This window comes from Neomonachus schauinslandi, chromosome 8, assembly GCF_002201575.2.
Source record: "Neomonachus schauinslandi chromosome 8, ASM220157v2, whole genome shotgun sequence".
In the NCBI taxonomy this organism is placed as follows: domain Eukaryota; kingdom Metazoa; phylum Chordata; class Mammalia; order Carnivora; family Phocidae; genus Neomonachus; species Neomonachus schauinslandi.
Genome location: NC_058410.1, coordinates 97,954,461 through 97,971,431, shown reverse-complemented (window position 1 = coordinate 97,971,431; position 16,971 = coordinate 97,954,461). Strand labels below are relative to the sequence as shown.

General features: G+C 44.3%; 1 protein-coding gene across 1 annotated transcript; it reads right to left on the bottom strand.

The window, feature by feature from the left end:
* Positions 1-909: 909 nt before the first annotated feature.
* On the bottom strand, positions 910-16,062 carry GCM1 (glial cells missing transcription factor 1). The gene is made up of 5 exons (XM_021692111.1): positions 15,988-16,062; positions 5,746-5,998; positions 4,536-4,648; positions 3,372-3,500; positions 910-1,647 (listed from the first exon to the last, which is right to left on the bottom strand). Exons 1-5 carry the CDS (start codon positions 16,060-16,062, stop codon positions 910-912), a joined length of 1,308 nt encoding a protein of 435 aa, XP_021547786.1.
* Positions 16,063-16,971: the final 909 nt, after the last annotated feature.

Below are 16,971 nucleotides of genomic sequence, written 5' to 3'. Positions count from 1 at the left end.
CTTGTGTGAGGAAGTCTTGCCTTTTGCTTGTCGCCATGGTTCTGATTTACCCGTGGTTATGTTTTGAAAACTCTTTCCCAAAGAAATTCTTTCAGCCATTTCCTAAAGACAGTTTTTTTTTTTTGAATGGTTGTAAAAAATCTGGGTCATCTTTTTTTTTCTTCCAGTTTTATTGATATAATTAACATATAACATTGTATAAGTTTAAGATGTACAACGTAATGACCCGATATATGTATATACTGCCAAATTTTTACCACAATAAGCTAATGTCCATTGTTTCACATAGTTACAAACTTTTTCCCTTGTCATAAGAACATTTAGGATCTACTCTCTCAGCAACTTTCAAATATATAACACAATATTGTTAACCAGAGTCATCATGTTGTACATTACATCTCCAGAACTTAATTTATCTTAAAACTGGAAGTTTGTATCTTTTAACTGCCTTCACCAAATTCCCCCCCACCCCTCCCCACCTCCCATCTCTGGCAACACCAATCTGATCTGTTTTTATGAGTTTGGGTTTTTTTAGATTCCACATGTGAGATCACATGGTATTTGTCTTTTTCTGTCTGACTTATTTCACTTAGTATAATGCCCTCAAGGTGCATCCATGTTGTAGCAAAGGTTAAGATATCCTCGCTTTGTGAGGCTGAGTGATAGTCCATTGTCTATGTGTGTGTGTATATATATATGTGTGTGTGTGTATATATATATATACACACACACATACACCATATTTTCTTTATCCATTCCTCTGTTGATGGACACTTAGGTAGTTTCCATTCTTTGGCTATTGTGAAAGCTGCTGCAGTTCCAATTTTCTAAGGAACCTCCATACTATTTTCCAGAGTGTCTGCACTAAATTCCATCTCTGCTAATAGTGTACAAGGTTTTAGATTTGGATCATCTTAAAGGACAGAGGTTTAGAAGCATTTCATTGTTGTAGTGATCCAAACCCACGCCCCTCATTTCTTCATCAAAATCCCACTTGCGGCTCTTGCCTGCCAATGAGTATTGATGGTGGGGATGGGAGGTGTAGGTAAGGAGAAAAGGGTCTTCCTGAGGTGAGTGGCATGTGGTAGAAGGGTAGCAGCTGTTAAAATCCACATGCATCTTCTCTTCATAAAGATCACCCCCTGGGTTTGGCCATAAGGGGCGACAGCTACTTTCGGCCGCAGGTGGCTCCACTGGAATCTGCTGGGGAAAGGGTTCTGCAGAGTTCTGGGAAGGGGAGAAGTCGTAAGGCCAGCTGGTCAGAGGGAAAGGATAACTGGGACAACAGTTGTCATTAAGAGAATGTCTCCCCAAAGCAGTGTTTTTATTCCATGTTTGCTGATCATCGTAGTCAGAGAAGACTCCAGAAACAGGATGAAGCAGGTCCCCACTATTATAGATCCAACTACTGGACAGTTTGCATTTCTCATAGAGCTTAGTGGGGCCCAAGGTGGAAGTGGGGTCTGCCAGATCAGTGGTTCCCCCCAAGCAATAGCTCTTGGAGAAGAATAAGCAATCATTCAGTGACTTCTGCTGGGGAGTGTTAGCTATTAAACGTCCACTGTAACTACCGGGCAATTGAACGCCTTCCTGGAAAGACCAAGTTAAAGGTAAACTTCCCCAACTTTGGGTTTCACCTGGAAGAGACTAGAAAGGAAAGCGAAAAGCTCACATTAATAAGTTAAGCAAATTGACACAACTACCACAGGCACCCAGAGTTACTCTGTACAAATAAGCGCTCTGATTTTCCTCATTCCTTACATACTTGAAGCACAAATGCACAGCACGGTTTCACCACAAGCACTTGAAGCCTGAAAGAATCAAAGGTTGCGTCCATTTCCACTGTAAAGCCTACTAACCAGTAAGAGCTGAGTTACTCTTACTCTTTTGACTCTGAGCAGAGTGCGTGTGTTTAAAATGTTTCATCTTCAAACACAAATCTGATATGGTAACTGCCTTTGTAAGAGACTATTTAAGAAAAATCATTGGGCGCCTGGGTGGCTCAGTTGGTTAAGCGACTGCCTTCGGCTCAGGTCATGATCCTGGAGTCCCGGGATCGGGTCCCGCATCGGGCTCCCTGCTTGGCAGGGAGTCTGCTTCTCCCTCTGACCCTCCTCCCTCTCATGCTCTCTGTCTCTCATTCTCTCTCTCTCTCAAATAAATAAATAAAATCTTTAAAAAAAAAGAAAAATCAAACTACAGCTTCAAGGATTTCTATTATACTCAGTATAACTCTCAGTGGATCTCTGTCTTGCTCGCTCACTCAGTCTCTCATACACACACACACACATGCACAAACACACACACATACACGCATGCACAAACACACACACATCATTTTCTTTCTTGACTTTTCTATTTTTTAGCATTGTTTTCAGTCTGAGAGACTAGGGTTGTTGTTGTTTTTCTCCGAGCTCATGGGGATTTTGTTAAAGCATAAATAGGACCTCTAGGATATGAAGTAGTAAATTTATTTCTATAAATAAAGGAAGCGTATTACTTTCCAGTTATTCACAGGGAAAGAAGCTGGTTGAGAATTAAGTGATCTGCTTGTTTTGTAACGAGGGTGGGGGTAGAGAGACTATGACCAGGTAGAGTGAGTGGGAGGAAATGCCCTTCAATTTGTCCCAGGGCTGTGAGAAGGGATGAGGAACCAGCCATTTGGTTTCAGGGGCTCACATGTCCCTATTAACAGACCCAAATGACATTTTTTTTCTACGTAAGACACATTTAGAACCTCTAGGGATGAACTGGCTCCATCTCTGTCCTCATGAAATGCGGAGCACTGAGCAGTAGTAAAATACAGGAATTAGCATCACTATTAAGCAGACAAACCCACAAACCTATGGTTTGATGCCCATAAAGCCATAAATTTCACATCACAGTTTGGCCTCTCCAACCCCCAACACTGCAGGTGTCCAGTGTTTTCAGAAACTTCCTGGTTATTTCATCTTGGTAGAGTGTGCTTTATCTATTTAGGGGAAGAATGGAAATTTTGGAAAAAACATTTTAAAACACAAGGCTAATATTCTGTGGAGACCATTTTAGGTTCATATCTGAACCAAAATATAAAGTGCCAAATAGAGGTTAAGTACTAATCCAAGTCTCTCCTTGTAATTGTAGTAGGGAAGATGTTTCTAAAATTATATGGAGTTTAAGAGCATTTGAGAGCATGCTACAAAGATGGTAGAAATTAAAAGGAAAACCCCAGATTCCATTTCTTTTCTCTGGGGGATGCTGCCTTGTAGACGAGCCAGATGGGATGATTTTGACCTCCTTTGTCGGTGGGGAAGGGACCAGGGATGTTTATTGCCCCCACCCCAGGGGTGGTGAGTCGCCATATGTTTTGAACACACAGGACGACAGGTTACCTTTGTCTCTGGGCTCTCCTTCAGCTTTAAGGGGACAGAGGCAGATGCCGTGTGTACTTTCTTCATTGTTCTTCTTGCCTCAGCTTCCAGTTTGGTTTCTGGTTTTGGATGATCGTGCTCTCCCTTTGACTTACAGGAGACAAGGAGGTAAAATAAATAGCAAGATTGTACCTCACAGTGTGCTAAGTTTTACCCTGTGCCCTGCCCTGGGTGTTGCTATTGATGACTGGCACAAGACTGCATAAACCTCTTCAGCCCATCATGTGCTTTCCTGCCTGTCTTTGTCCATGGTGCCCCTCGCCCACTTGGCGAAGTCATACTCACAACCATAAGAAGTGACACGAAGTGCTTCCTACGGTATGTGGAGGAGGCTGCAACGAACACATGATCTCACCGACTCTTCGGCACCGCCATCAGTCATGCCACCATTATTACTGCCCCAGCTTCCAGAGTAGGAAAACGAAGCATGGGGAGACTCCACCAGCCGGGCAACCTCCTCCCCCTGCCCCCCTTGAGTGAGTGGGGAGCCAGGATTCAAAGGATGCTGGAGCTAGCTGGCCAAGCTGAGAGCCAACTATAGGGCATTTGGGAATTCTGGGAGCTGGCTGGTAGCTGGAGAGGAGCCATGGCGGGAACTGTTGTTATCACAGATGCTGGCCCACCCTAGCAATCGGGACATTTTCTTTTTGGAGGGCTGGTTGACCAGCACGCCACTGATCCAGACCCAGGCAGTCTGCCATCAAAGGCCACGCTTTATCCCGTTTATACGACCGCCCCCTCAAGTACTTCTTCATATCCACGTCTCATGTAAAACTGGGGCTCAGGGGAGTCCAGTCACGTGCTGAGGTTTACAGAGCTGGTGAGAGGTCAGAGCCGGTATTCAGCCTCGGGTCTGCCGAAGCCAACCACATGCCGCAGCACTGTGCTAGCCTGAGTGTGATCAGATTCCTGACAGCTGCCTCCCCCAGGGAGCCCGTCCCCTCCTGGGGCTCCAGTGCTTGGCGCCTCCGCGGAGGCGCGGGTGCAGACATTTGCTTGCCCAGAGCGCGGCTCAGGGTTAGTACGTTCCCCTGCCCATCTCCTGTACGAAACGTCCCCCTGTGCTCTGTACACACTTCCTGAATTAAAGAGAAGTGGCATCTCAGAACTCTAACCAAATCCAACCTGGAAGAATATGAAGCGTCCGTCGTGCCTCCAGAAGTTGGTGACCGGGAAGCCCCCATGGCCTCGGCAAGGAATTAGCTTCAGAGGCCCGTCACAGTTGGGACAGCGTTTCCCTGTAAGAGAGCACAGGCAGGTGACCATGCCAACTGAGTCCTGGCAGTTTGCACCTGACTCCAGGATGGCAGAGAATGGACCTGGGCACAGTGCTATGGGCTCCCTTCCACTGGGCATTGCCTTTGACCCGAGGAGGCCTGGCCATCAACGCGTCCCAGACCAGTCTCACACAGGGGTGACAGGGGTAGACGAAGTGGTCTCCTACAGAGTGGGCGATTTCACAGGTCAAGGGAGAGCTCTCCTGAGCAGAAAATCCCTCCCTCCGTATTAGTTACTGAGACTTGAAATTCTTTGTAGAGAAGAGGACAGAATTCTTTCACTTCACAATTAGAATTAAGGGTCAAGGAGCCAAGTCACAGGAGAGAAAGCGCACAGCCCCTAAATTCTCATTAAGTTGTAAATGACCGAGACCAGAGCCTCTCCTGAGAGCAAGTTTTCAAGACGGCTTACAAGGAAAGAACATGAAGTAACTTGAGGTCTGAAGTGAGCAAGGCATGGGGAATGCTGGATGTAGCTGTTTCACAATGTGATGAACGTGATAAAGAGAAACAAAATGAACATGATTATGGTATGGACCTAAATGGCACGGAATGGAGTCTAATCTCAAACTTCGTCCCAATGCTCCCACTCCAGACCAAAGCATTCACTGAGCTCCTGGGGGGAGGGGGGCGTTCCCCAAGATGTCAAGTGGCAAGTGTGATCAACAACGTTCTCCTAGGGGCACCTGGGTGGCTCAGTCAGTTAAGCGTCTGCCTTCGGCTCAGGTCATGATCTCAGGGTCCTGGGATCAAGCCTTCCTGCTCGGCGGAGAGCCTGCTTCTCCCTCTCCCTCTGCCCGTGGCTCTGCCTACTTATGCTCTCTGTCAAATAAATAAATAAAATCTTTAAAAAAAAACAAAAAAACCCAACGTTCTCCTAGACTTTATGTGGGTGCACTGAGGACCTAATGTGAGTCCCCTAAGTGACGCATCTGCTTTTGAACAGAGGCCTTGAGTCAGGTGCCTTAACCCAAGGGAGCAGCTTTGTTGGCGGGTGCCCTGGGCACAGAGGAACCACAGGGCAGATACTGGAGGGTGAGGAGGCTGACCCTACTCACTCTGCTGCTTCTGCCGGGCTTTGTCACAGATGGCAGGTCGCAGGTAGATCTTCCGCCCCTCCTCGGCGGAGCAGTCTCGGCCGCACACCACCACGCCCAGACAGGACTTCTTGAGGATGCGTGAGTTGTGGTTGTTGGTGTTGCGCATGGCCCAGCTGCTCAGGTGTCGCTGCGCATTCCTGTCCTCTGAGCTGTAGATGTGCTTCTCATAGGAATCTGGCCATTCCTGGAACCAGTCGGTCTTTTTCACATTCTGATAGAAACACAAAGAATATCGCTATAATTTAAGCGAGAAAACACAACTGTGGGGCGCCTGGGTGGCTCCGTGGGTTAAGCATCTGCCTTCGGCCCTTCGGCTCAGTTCACGATTGCAGGGTCCTGGGCACGAGCCCCGCGTTGGGCTCCCTGCTCAGTGGGGAGCCTGCTTCTCCCTCTCCCTCTCCCCCCCCTCTCACGCTCTCTCGCTCTCTCAAATAAATACTATCTTAAAAAATAAAAACAACACAACTGTTCACAGATGTGAAGCTTGCTTTGGCACCCAAGAGCTGTGGAGACCTTTGGCAAAGACCAACCAGGGTTTCATTCCAGCAGCGGGATCTGAGCGCTGAGCAAGAGGACTGTTGAGTCTATGGGACATTTGCTCCCCGGACCAAGCTGAGTTGTCATTCAGTGCCCCCTTTCCCCTGAGTTCTACCCCACTGATGTTTCTCTAGCCCTTGGTGAGAAGACTTACTGACCATTTCTCACAAAGAATTTTTGAGGGTGAAGTAAGATGATTGTGCTCTTACACAATCACAGTGGAAAACACTGTGGCAGGGTAGTGAGATAATGTCTCATACCACACTGTAGTTACCCTATTGGGAAGGCGAAGGGTTTATGCAGTCACCGGGGTTAGCAGTGGGAAAACTGGAGAGCCCGGGTTTGGGAGGGTTCTGACAGCCACTTTCTCCCCTGGGGAGATCTTCTTCCTTTTTCTCTACTTCTAGATCCACGGGCCTCCAACAAGGCAGGGGGAAGGAAGAGTTTACTTTGGCTGGAAAGTTCTATGTTCTTGCCTAGCACTGGCACTCTTCCCTGTGCGTGAACATCTAAGCTCTCCTTAAAAAGATCACCAGTACAATCAATCCTTTGTTGTTGGGCTTTCTGTGCTTCTGTTTCTTCATCTGTAGAATAGGGATAATGAGAACCAAGTGTGGTTCTGAGAATATGATAATATATAAAAAATACTTAGCACAGCACCTAGCATGGAATAAGCTCTCAATAAATGTTAGTCATTGATGTTGAGGCTCATGTTCCTTAGGCCCTTTGGTGTATAGATCCTGCATTTGACAGTTCCTGCTTCATTCTCAAGAACGACAATCATTAAGCAGTCTCCATACTCAAACTTAGGTTGTGTCCATCCCCACACCCTCTAGAGACCAGGCATCATAAAAGAACATTTTTCATCAAGAAGATTCTAGAAGGTCAGAGAGAAGATTCTAGAAGGTCCAGAAGGAGAGATCAGGGTGCCTTTCTTTTGATTCCCCAACAAGAAAGCCAGGCATAGAATATTGGGGGAGGGAGACAATTTAGAAGGAAAAGAGAAAACATCAATATGAGGATGGAAGGGCAGCACGGGGAAGTTGGTGTTTATTGAGTTAGATTTCAAGTTTAAAACGTGCCAAAGAACTTTGTAACATGAGACTCTGGGCAAGTGAGAGAAGCCTCATTTCTATCTCTGACTAGAGAGGCTCTGAAACCTCAGCCTATCTCTGAAGCCTCATTTTGCTCTTCTCCAAAACGGACATAGTGATAAAATATTCTTCAAAAAAGTACCATGAAGAGCCAGATGTGTTGTAAATTCTGATACAATGATAGTTGCCATTTGAATGGCATGTCGTGGGAACTGAGGTGGATCTGAGGAACCATAAGTGAGGTAGAGGTAGTGCTAGTTAACAGTTAAGAGCTGGGGTCTGCAACGTAGGGCCCATGGGTCAAATCCAGCCCACTGCCTTTTTTTTTTTTTTGGTAAATAAAGTTTCATTAGAACACAGCCATGCTCATTCAGAGCAGAGCCGAGTCATTGTAGCAGAGACTGGATGGCCCATAACACTGAAAATATTGACTATCTGGTAAGATTCATCTCAGGCAGCCCCCTTCCTGCTTCTTCCCCCCCCCCCCCCCCCCCCCTTCTCTTCTGTTCTTTTCCTTCTGACCTAAGGCTCTAAACAATGCCCTCTTGTTTTCTGTGGTCACAGAAAGGCCATGGGAAGCATAATATTTTATCTTCTGAAAAAAGAAAAATGCAGGTTAAAATGCTAAAACGTGGACCTTTAACAATTTGGATTGTAAAAACCGCCTGGTGCATTTCAAGAACTCAAACACAAAGCACAGCTGCCAGGGTAGCAGAGACAAGGGCAACAGACTCGAAGAAAAGCGGAGATTTTCATTTTCAAGGTGAGGGGGCCCTGCAGGCTGGTCAGTGCCATTAATCCCACGAACCAGGAGGAGGGGAAGGTGTATGTGAGTGTCTCAGATGTTCAGAGGAAGAAATTATCTCCACCGTCTTTTTTTCCCCCAGTTTTCTCTCAGTTTAATGTATTATTTTGATCTCCCTTTGAAGCTTCCTCTTTGACTTATGAATTATAGTTCCCATGTATTTGCAGATTTTCCTATTGCCTTTCACCATTAATTTCTAGTTTGGTTCCACTACAGTTGGAGAACACTGTATTTTCAATTATTTTAACATTGTTGAGGTTTGTTTTAGGGCTTACAGTATTTTCTTTTCTTTTTAAGAAATATTTTATTTATTTATTTTTTAAGTAGGTGCCACACCCAATGTGGGGCTTGAACTCATGCCCCTGAGATTAAGAGTCACATTCTCAATCTACTAAACCAGCCAGGTGCCCCAGGGCTTATAATATTTTCTACATTTGACTGTCTTTTTTTTCTTCTTTAAGTTTGTTTTTTTTTGTTTTGTTTTGTTTTGTTTTGTTTTAGTAGCCTCTATACCAGTGTGGGGCTTGAACCCGAGATCCCCAGATCGAGAGTTGCATGCTCTTCTGACTGAGCCAGCCAGGTGTCCCTACGTTTGACCATCTTTTAAGCTTTTTTTTTTTCTCCCCCAGCAGCCTCTTCACTGGCAGGCTACATTTCCAGTCCCATCAGTAATAATTTTGACAAAGTATTAACTTGAGAAAATTCCTAGGCGTAAATGTGTTCTTATCAAGCTCTTCTCTATGCCCAATCTTTTGAGATTTGAATGCTTAGTGGAATCTTCGACAACGTTTGACATTGAAAGTAAGACAAAACCCAGATTCCCATAATGCAAAGGAACCCAGGTGTCAAATGAATGATAGTGATTTCTGAAAGCCTTGTAAATTCAAGGCACCAGAGAGGTAACATTTGAAAAGGAAGAATAATCATTTCTTAATCTTGTTTAGCAGATCTCCATAAAATATTTTCTTCTTTTCTGATCTTGTGTTTATTTTAATTTCTAACTTTTCATGAGTAACTTTGTTTTTCCTCTCAGTTAAGAAGTTTATAATTTAAAGGGAATATTCTTCAGGTTTCCAACAGGTAAATCTAACGAATTTATATTTTATAATCTCATGGGTAACATCACTGGGGTTTTAATTAACATTTCTATGATTTCTGTAATTTTTTTACTAAGAGACCTAATCCTCTAACTCACTCAAAATCTTTGCAACTCCATGGAATCCCAGAGCACCCAACCTTCCTTATTCTGCTTTACTTAACTACTTAAAGTTCTAATAGGGTCCCTTAAAAATTAAATATATATTATTACATAAAACTAATAAAATGAAAATTTTAAAATAAGGTATCAAAAACACTTACATTACCATGTTATTATATTAAAATTGATTTCATGTAGAATACAATCCACTCTCATATAAAGCAATTATCTGCGGGTTTTCTTTAATGCTAGGAATAGCTTAATTCTTTATAAATAAATGTTTCCAAACAAAACAGGGAGAGCAAACAGATACACCTTTAAGCAAATCAGATAGAGGGAGAAAATGAGATGTTACTTATGGAACACAGAAAAAACAATTCAACCAGCGTTTTGGTATCTATACACATTTTCAGGAACTTATCTCTTCTGGGTCAACTAGAAACAAACTCCAAGTGTTATCAAAGGAAGAAATTCAACTCAACAAAATGCTTTTGAGTTAACTCAAGAGTGATTCCTTAGGCTAATACTGCAATTTCTTACCTTTGTTAAAGCGTCAAAATTCAAAACAAAAATGTCCTTATTTGCTCAGACAACACTAAGGTGGGCCGGGGTACTCCAGTTTTCCAAACTCTCCATCGCTTGCCTCTCTCTACTCTTCTTCCTTCCCTTTTCCACTCTACCCAGCTAAACAAGGGATCTTCCGGCAGGCACCCAGAAGAGTTTCTCCTACCACAGATGCAGTAATGTCCCCACCCCATCACACCAGGAGCACGGGGTGGCAGAATAATTCTGGCTCCAGTAGTGGGGATTCAATGACCAAGGGAGCCCAATATAGGTGGGGCTGTCCCAGGAAGTTCAAATGACCTTGAGATCAAGGGGAACACCGCCAAGGAGGACAAAATCATAGATGTACCTGTCAGACCAACAACAATGTGACCTGATCATGCAGGCAGATAATAATTGCAAGAAATCCAGAATCTGGTTTACCTGTTAGCTCTTTAGCACCAAGACACATCTACTTACTCCTTCTGGCTCATTGTGATTTACATTTACCCACATGAACTCACTGAAAGAGCTCAAAGATTCACCTTCACTTATAACTTTGAGGCCAAGTCAACCTTGCTGGCTAAAATCATGGTCCAGGAATTAACTAATTGGAGACATGGCTTCTTTGTGGTTGACTCAGCAGGTTTTAGGTTGACCTGTATTTATGTTTAGCATGTGTATATTTTTTTTAATCTTTTCTCTATAAAAGAATGTACTTAAACCTTGGAATTTTGAGAGTTAATGTCTTGGTGTGGCTTTGGCCATGGATTTTTTTTTTTTTTTTAAGTAAGCTCTATGCCCAACATGGGGCTAGAATTTATAACCCTGAGATCAAGAGTTGCATGTTCTACTGACCGAGCCAGCCAGGCACCCCTGGCCACAGGTTTAATCTGAAAACTACTCATGCTTAGGAACAAAATGATTCAGGGTTTGTCTGCTGTGGTGCTTTTGGAACACTCTGTACTTGTACTCAGAGAAACTGGCTGGTGTTAGGAACAGAGCAGGTGCTCTTTGTGCCCTGCTGAAGTGGGTACTACTTAGGAAGAAAAAGGAGTGATTCTCTCCCCAATTTTCCAACAAGAAAAAGAAAAAAAGCACTTTCTTAGGTATTCAAGGCTGTCAAGAGTTACAGTATTAATGAAGATTGTGACCCTTTCCAGGAACTTGTAATAAACATTTTTAATGTAGGGAAGACTAAACCAACACCAGACATTTGCTGCTTGGGCCAAGCAAACCCTAAAGCAATTATATTTGCATCTTTAAGATGAAAATGTAATTTAAGGGGAATAAAAAGGGAAAGCAAACTGGTGTACGTTGGCCTGGAATAGAGATTTTTATCAGTGGTTGTTTTGAGTAAGTTGAGTGCCTGTGGATCAGGGCTGGCTCCCTGGGGGCTGGATTACGGGGAAAGGGTGTCAAAATAACCACATGTTAGAGGAGGGACCAGAAACAAGTGAAAGGAAGATTTATAGAGATATAACATGCAGCTGAAAGGAGGAAGAAGCCCACATGAAGCAAATAGAGGGGAGGGATGGCTTAGTCAGGGCAAGTGGACTCTGAGCCCCAGATCCAATGATGACACTGTCCCACCCCAAAAGCCTGATGGCTGCCAGCTTCCTAGAAAATAAATCCTCTTGGGATACGCTGCTTCCAAAGCACCTTTCCAGCCAGTTGCCTCTCCCATCTCCCTGCTGTCCCTGCTGAATGCCTGTGCACAAACTCCGTCAAACGTAGAGGCTGAATAGCCTTTGGACTCTGGTGCCCTGCTCTGCTTTGATGGTCTTGTTTGCTCCCTTTCCCTGCCCTAATCCTTTTACATTTTACAAGGCACTGCTCCGAGAAAGCCCTTTGCCAGAAGCTCTGCCTTGCTTCCCATGTCCAAGGCACGCTGAATTACATACTTCCTCTTGCAAGGACCTCCAGCATTTTTCTGCATGACCCAGGTTCTCCGTGCAGGCATGGACCTTCCTCCATTTGCCCAGAAGATCATGAGCCCTTCCACTGAAGTCATCATAGCTTAATGGTCCCTGTATCCCCAGAGCTTGCTGTCGTGTCTGGCACATTCTAGTCACTCGGAAATGTTTGGTGTCCTTTTTTTTTTTTTAATTTAATTTATTTATTTGAGAGAGAGAGCACACACGCAGGGGAGGGGCAGAGGGAGAGGGAGAGAGAGAATCCCAAGCATGTTCTGTGCTCAGTGCGGGACTCGACCTCCCAACCCTGAGGTCATGACCTGGGCTGAAATCAAGAGTCAGACACTTAACCGACTGAGCCGCCCAGGCGCCCCATGAAATGCTTGATGTCTTAATGAAGATATCAGCATTCACTGTTGCCAAAAATTAGCCCATAAATCGTGACATGTCTGAGATGTATAAGGGGCTATGGAATTTTAGGGAATGGGACATGCAATCAGCATTCAGGGGCCCATCTTGAAACTTGAAGCATGTGAGTGGATTAGCAGGAAAGAAATGGGTCTACAAGTTGCCAGAATTTGCCTACACGTTGCGGAAGTAGTCATCCTGGCAAGAACACAGAATTATGAAAAACAAACTCTAAATTCCTTGTGTGACATTTACAACAATAACAAGCAATTGCATTTGATCCTTCAAACCACATTTTTTTTGGTGCCCAAGCAGGTAGTCTGAGGAACATTAATCGCCTGAGGGCCTCCAAAGAGAGAGCTCCAGGGTCAAAAACAAGTCAGAGCCGCAGTGCCTGACAAGCCTCCTCTTGGGAGCACCGCCAACACACACACGGATGGAAGTGTCCGAGGCTGCAGCGGAGAACTCTGTTTAACTTTGTTGAACCTAGTGTTTCTGTTTTTCTTTCTCTATGGTACCGACAAAAAGACCGCGTCACTTGTACTCTGCAGAACATACTTTGGGAAACACTGTTCTAAGCAGCTTGCATAAGGAATCACTATTTTCCTTTTACCGAGGAGGTAACGGAGACTTAAAATCCTTTTGTTGAGAGCCAAACAGATTCTAAGCAGTGGAGCCACCCGCTAATGAATTCCACATTGATCCACTGCTGTTAATATATGCCAGGTATTGTGTTAGCACGGGGCGGAAAGTTCCAGAAGGCAGGCTGCCTTCCTAATCTCAGGTCACAGAATCCTAGGCCGGTGAGTGCAACCACCTCATCTCCAGAAGAGGAAAGGGAGTCTCAGTAAGGGTAAACAACTCCCTAAGGCTTTACAGTTTAAAAAGAGGCAGAACTGGAATTCCAAGCCAGGCTTTTGTCCCCATACAGTGCAACGTCTCGGCCTCGTAATACTCACAACCAGATATACTCCCAAAATACACAACCTAATTAGCTTGGAAATCTTTTCAAGACCCTTTTATTTTTCACCTCAACTGGTTCTTGATACGATTCCAGAGCCAGCATAAACCCAGATCAGGATGGTGATGTCTCTGCTTAGAAAATATTAAAGGGATACGGCACCTTTTTTTTTTGAGAGACAGTGAGAGAAGAGTACACATGAGCGGGGGCAGGGAGGGAGGGCGCAGACAGAGAATCTTAAGCAGGCTCCACACCCAGCGCAGTCCGACGCGGGGCTCGACGTGGGGCTCGATCTCACAACCCTGAGATCATGACCCCAGCCAAAACCAAGAATCAGAGGCCTAAATGACTGAGCCACCCAGGTGCCCCAAGGGACACTGCACTTCTAATCATTTCCCTGGGCTATTTACAAGGGCACTTGAGTTATTTCCATGAGCAATTCAACTTTTTGATTAACTATAAATGATACATTTTCAAAATTGCATTGTGTATTTTTGTTGTAAATTTCTGAATTTAATGTCTTGGGTAGCTGTGAATGCTTTTGTTTTTGGAACTTTTATGAGCCCTGAGTTTTCCTCCAGAGAAGTGGTGCTTCATTTCTTTTGTCTACAGATCTGATGAATGATATGGATCCTCTGTCCCGGAAAAAAATGCATGTTAGTACACGGTGTTACCCACCATTTCAGAAGGTTCTCAAACCCCATTAAAACCCCTGCTCTAGGATGCGAAACTGCGAATCTTCCTTGTACTTGTTTATTTCTACTCTTGATGTTTAGGTTATCCAGCAGCTACTTGTGAGCTACAATCATGAAATTAGGAATAGGCAGCAATATAGGCCCCTGAGCCAGGTATAACTAAAATGTACCTTAAAGTTTCCCCTAAAACAGCTACAACAATCATAAACCAATTAACAGCAACCATAAAGGGGCACCTGGGTGGCTCAGGTCATGATCCCGGGGATCCAGGGATAGAGCCCTGCATGGGTCTCCCTGCTCAGCAGGGAGCCTGTTTCTCCCTCTCCCTCTGCCCCTCCCTACTGCTCATGCTCTCTCTCTCTCTCAAATGAATAAAATCTAAAAAAATAAAAAGAGCAACTATAAGGACAAATCCCTACAATAGATATTTATATGATTCAGCTCTGGTTTATTTAACCACCTTCACTGAGTGGAAAGCAGGGTGTGCTTTGTGTCTTCCAGCTCTTCCAAGATCTACTGAGAGGTAACGTAGGCAGGAATTTAAGAGAAACAAAAGAAAATCTTCGGGGTGCCTGGGTGGCTCAGTCGTTAAGCGTATGCCTTTGGCTCAGGTTGCAATCCCAGGGTCCTGGGATTGAGCCCCACGTCCGGTTCCCTGCTCCACAGGGAGCCTGCTTCTTCCTCTCCCTTTGCCTCTCCCCCTGCTTGTGCTCTTTCTCGCTATCTCTGTCACTATCTGTCTCTCTCTATCAAATAAATAAAATCTTTGAAAAAAAAAAGAAAGAAAATCTTCACTAGAGTGCAATTTGGAATGATCTGGAAGTCTTCATTAGAATGAAATCTGGAGCGGTTATAAATCAAGACCGTGGAAATCTCATTTCTTCTGCCCTGCCTTGGAAAATCCAAATTTCTTGTTCCCCAGAATCAGGCCGACTAGCTTGACCTTTTCATTACACAGTACTGGTGATCTCCAGTCAGCCTTCCCAACACCCTTTCCAACAACTTCCAAAGAAAACACATCCTTTGAATGCCAAAAAGGGAGACAGGGGAGGTCAGTTTTAAACAACTACCATTTTCCACCAAATAAAGAGTTAAAAAGTCAAATGCCAAAAAAGAAGGTAAAGAAAATATGAAATGCATTACTTACAAAAGTTCTAGAAGAGCTGCTCTATCCCATAAGAGCACTATCATTTGCACATTCCAGTTACAGATTTAATTTAAAACCATTATTATACTGGGGCACCTGGGTGGCTCAGTTGTTTAAGCGACTGCCTTTGGCTCAGGTCATGCATGATCCTGGAGTCCCAGGATCGAGTCCTGCAACGGGCTCCCTGCTTCTCCTTCTGACCGCCCCCACCATGCTCTCTCTCTCTCATTCTCTCTCTCTCTCAGATAAATAAATAAAATCTTCAAAAAATAAAAATAAAAAAATAAAACCATTACTATATAGCAAATAAGACTGTATGGGAATTTGTGCACTGTGCAGAGTCAATCTATTGGCAAATACCTTATCATGGACTTTATTCTACCGGCTAGCTAGGGTGGGTACAACAGAAGCCAAGTCAAATTTTGAAAGAGAAGGGAAGTAGCATTTCCTTTGTTTCAGTCTGTAACTGTTGTGGGGCGGAGGGTGTGGTGTCTGATAGGTAAAAACCCGCTCGAATTCTAGGTCATGGCATCCCCTCTTAAAATTCCTCAGTTGGGGGCGCCTGGGTGGCTCAGTTGGTTAAAAACGACTGCCTTCGGCTCAGGTCATGATCCTGGAGTCCCGGGATCGAGTCCCGCATCGGGCTCCCTGCTCGGCAGGGGGTCTGCTTCTCCCTCTGACCCTCTTCCCTCTCGTGCTCTCTGTCTCTCATTCTCTCTCTCGCAAATAAATAAAATCTTAAAAAAAAAAAAAAAGTTCCTCAGTTGGATGCCCAGCTGAAGCTCTGCAGGAGAGGAATTTACCCAGGTTGGACCTTCACCAATTTCCTTCCAGATTTTAGCAAGTTAAGGCTTCACAGTCAAATGCTGAAGGCAGATTCTTATGTAAGTGCATACCTGAGGCAGTTTCATATCATTAATATCCCAGCTTAACATCTCCTTGTCCTCGGAATCAAAGTCTTCAGGCTCCATGACAGTCAGGTCACCCATAGGTTTCTGCCTGTCCAATGTCCCGCAGAAGTGGTGGAGAATTTTCCTTTCAAAGGCGTTTCCTACCGTTGGATCAATCCACTCTTGACTCAAGCAGCTTAGACCTGGAGACTGTTTTCTGACACTAAAAAATAAGTGATAGTAATACTGACAGTTAAAGAGATAAAAATCAGTACTTGCCTGCCAGAAAAACCTGTTTCATTGACATTTTTGCAAGCACCAACAGACAAAATAAAAACACAAGGTATAAGTCATTAGTGATCTCGTGGCAATAAAGCTTGACCACGGGGAATCAGAAGCACCATGATCCTTGGGTTGGGGCTGCCTTTCTCCCTTCTAGGCCCAGGCTGGGAAAGCCGGAGTAGGGACCATGGTCCCCTGCAGCCAATGGCTAGAACATTGTCCTCCATATACCTTGGGGCAAGAGGGAGAACTAGCTTGGAGTTGTTTGCATGGATATACCTTTGTACATTAGCTAATATGTGGTTCAAGTTACAAGTGGGAAACATCACAACCAAATGTATCTACAAGTATTTTTTAAATCTAAATTGCCACAGACATTAATTTGTATCTCCTCAATAAATCCAGTGTGTACTCTGTAACTTCAAATATTATCAATGGATAGCCTCAAATCAGATTCCCTCTAAAACCTTGGCATTATTGACATTATGGACGTGGTAATTTTTTGACGTGGGAGGTTATCTTGTGCACTGTAGAACGGTTAGCAGCATCTTTGGTCCCTGACCATTAAGTGTCAATAGCAATGCATCCTTTTGTTGTGAGAACCAAAAATGTCTCCAGACATGGCCAAATGTCCCCTGGCGGGGGCAAAACTCCTTGAGAACTACTACTTTAAAATAGTATTTCTTCAAGGCAGAGGATCACAGGGGA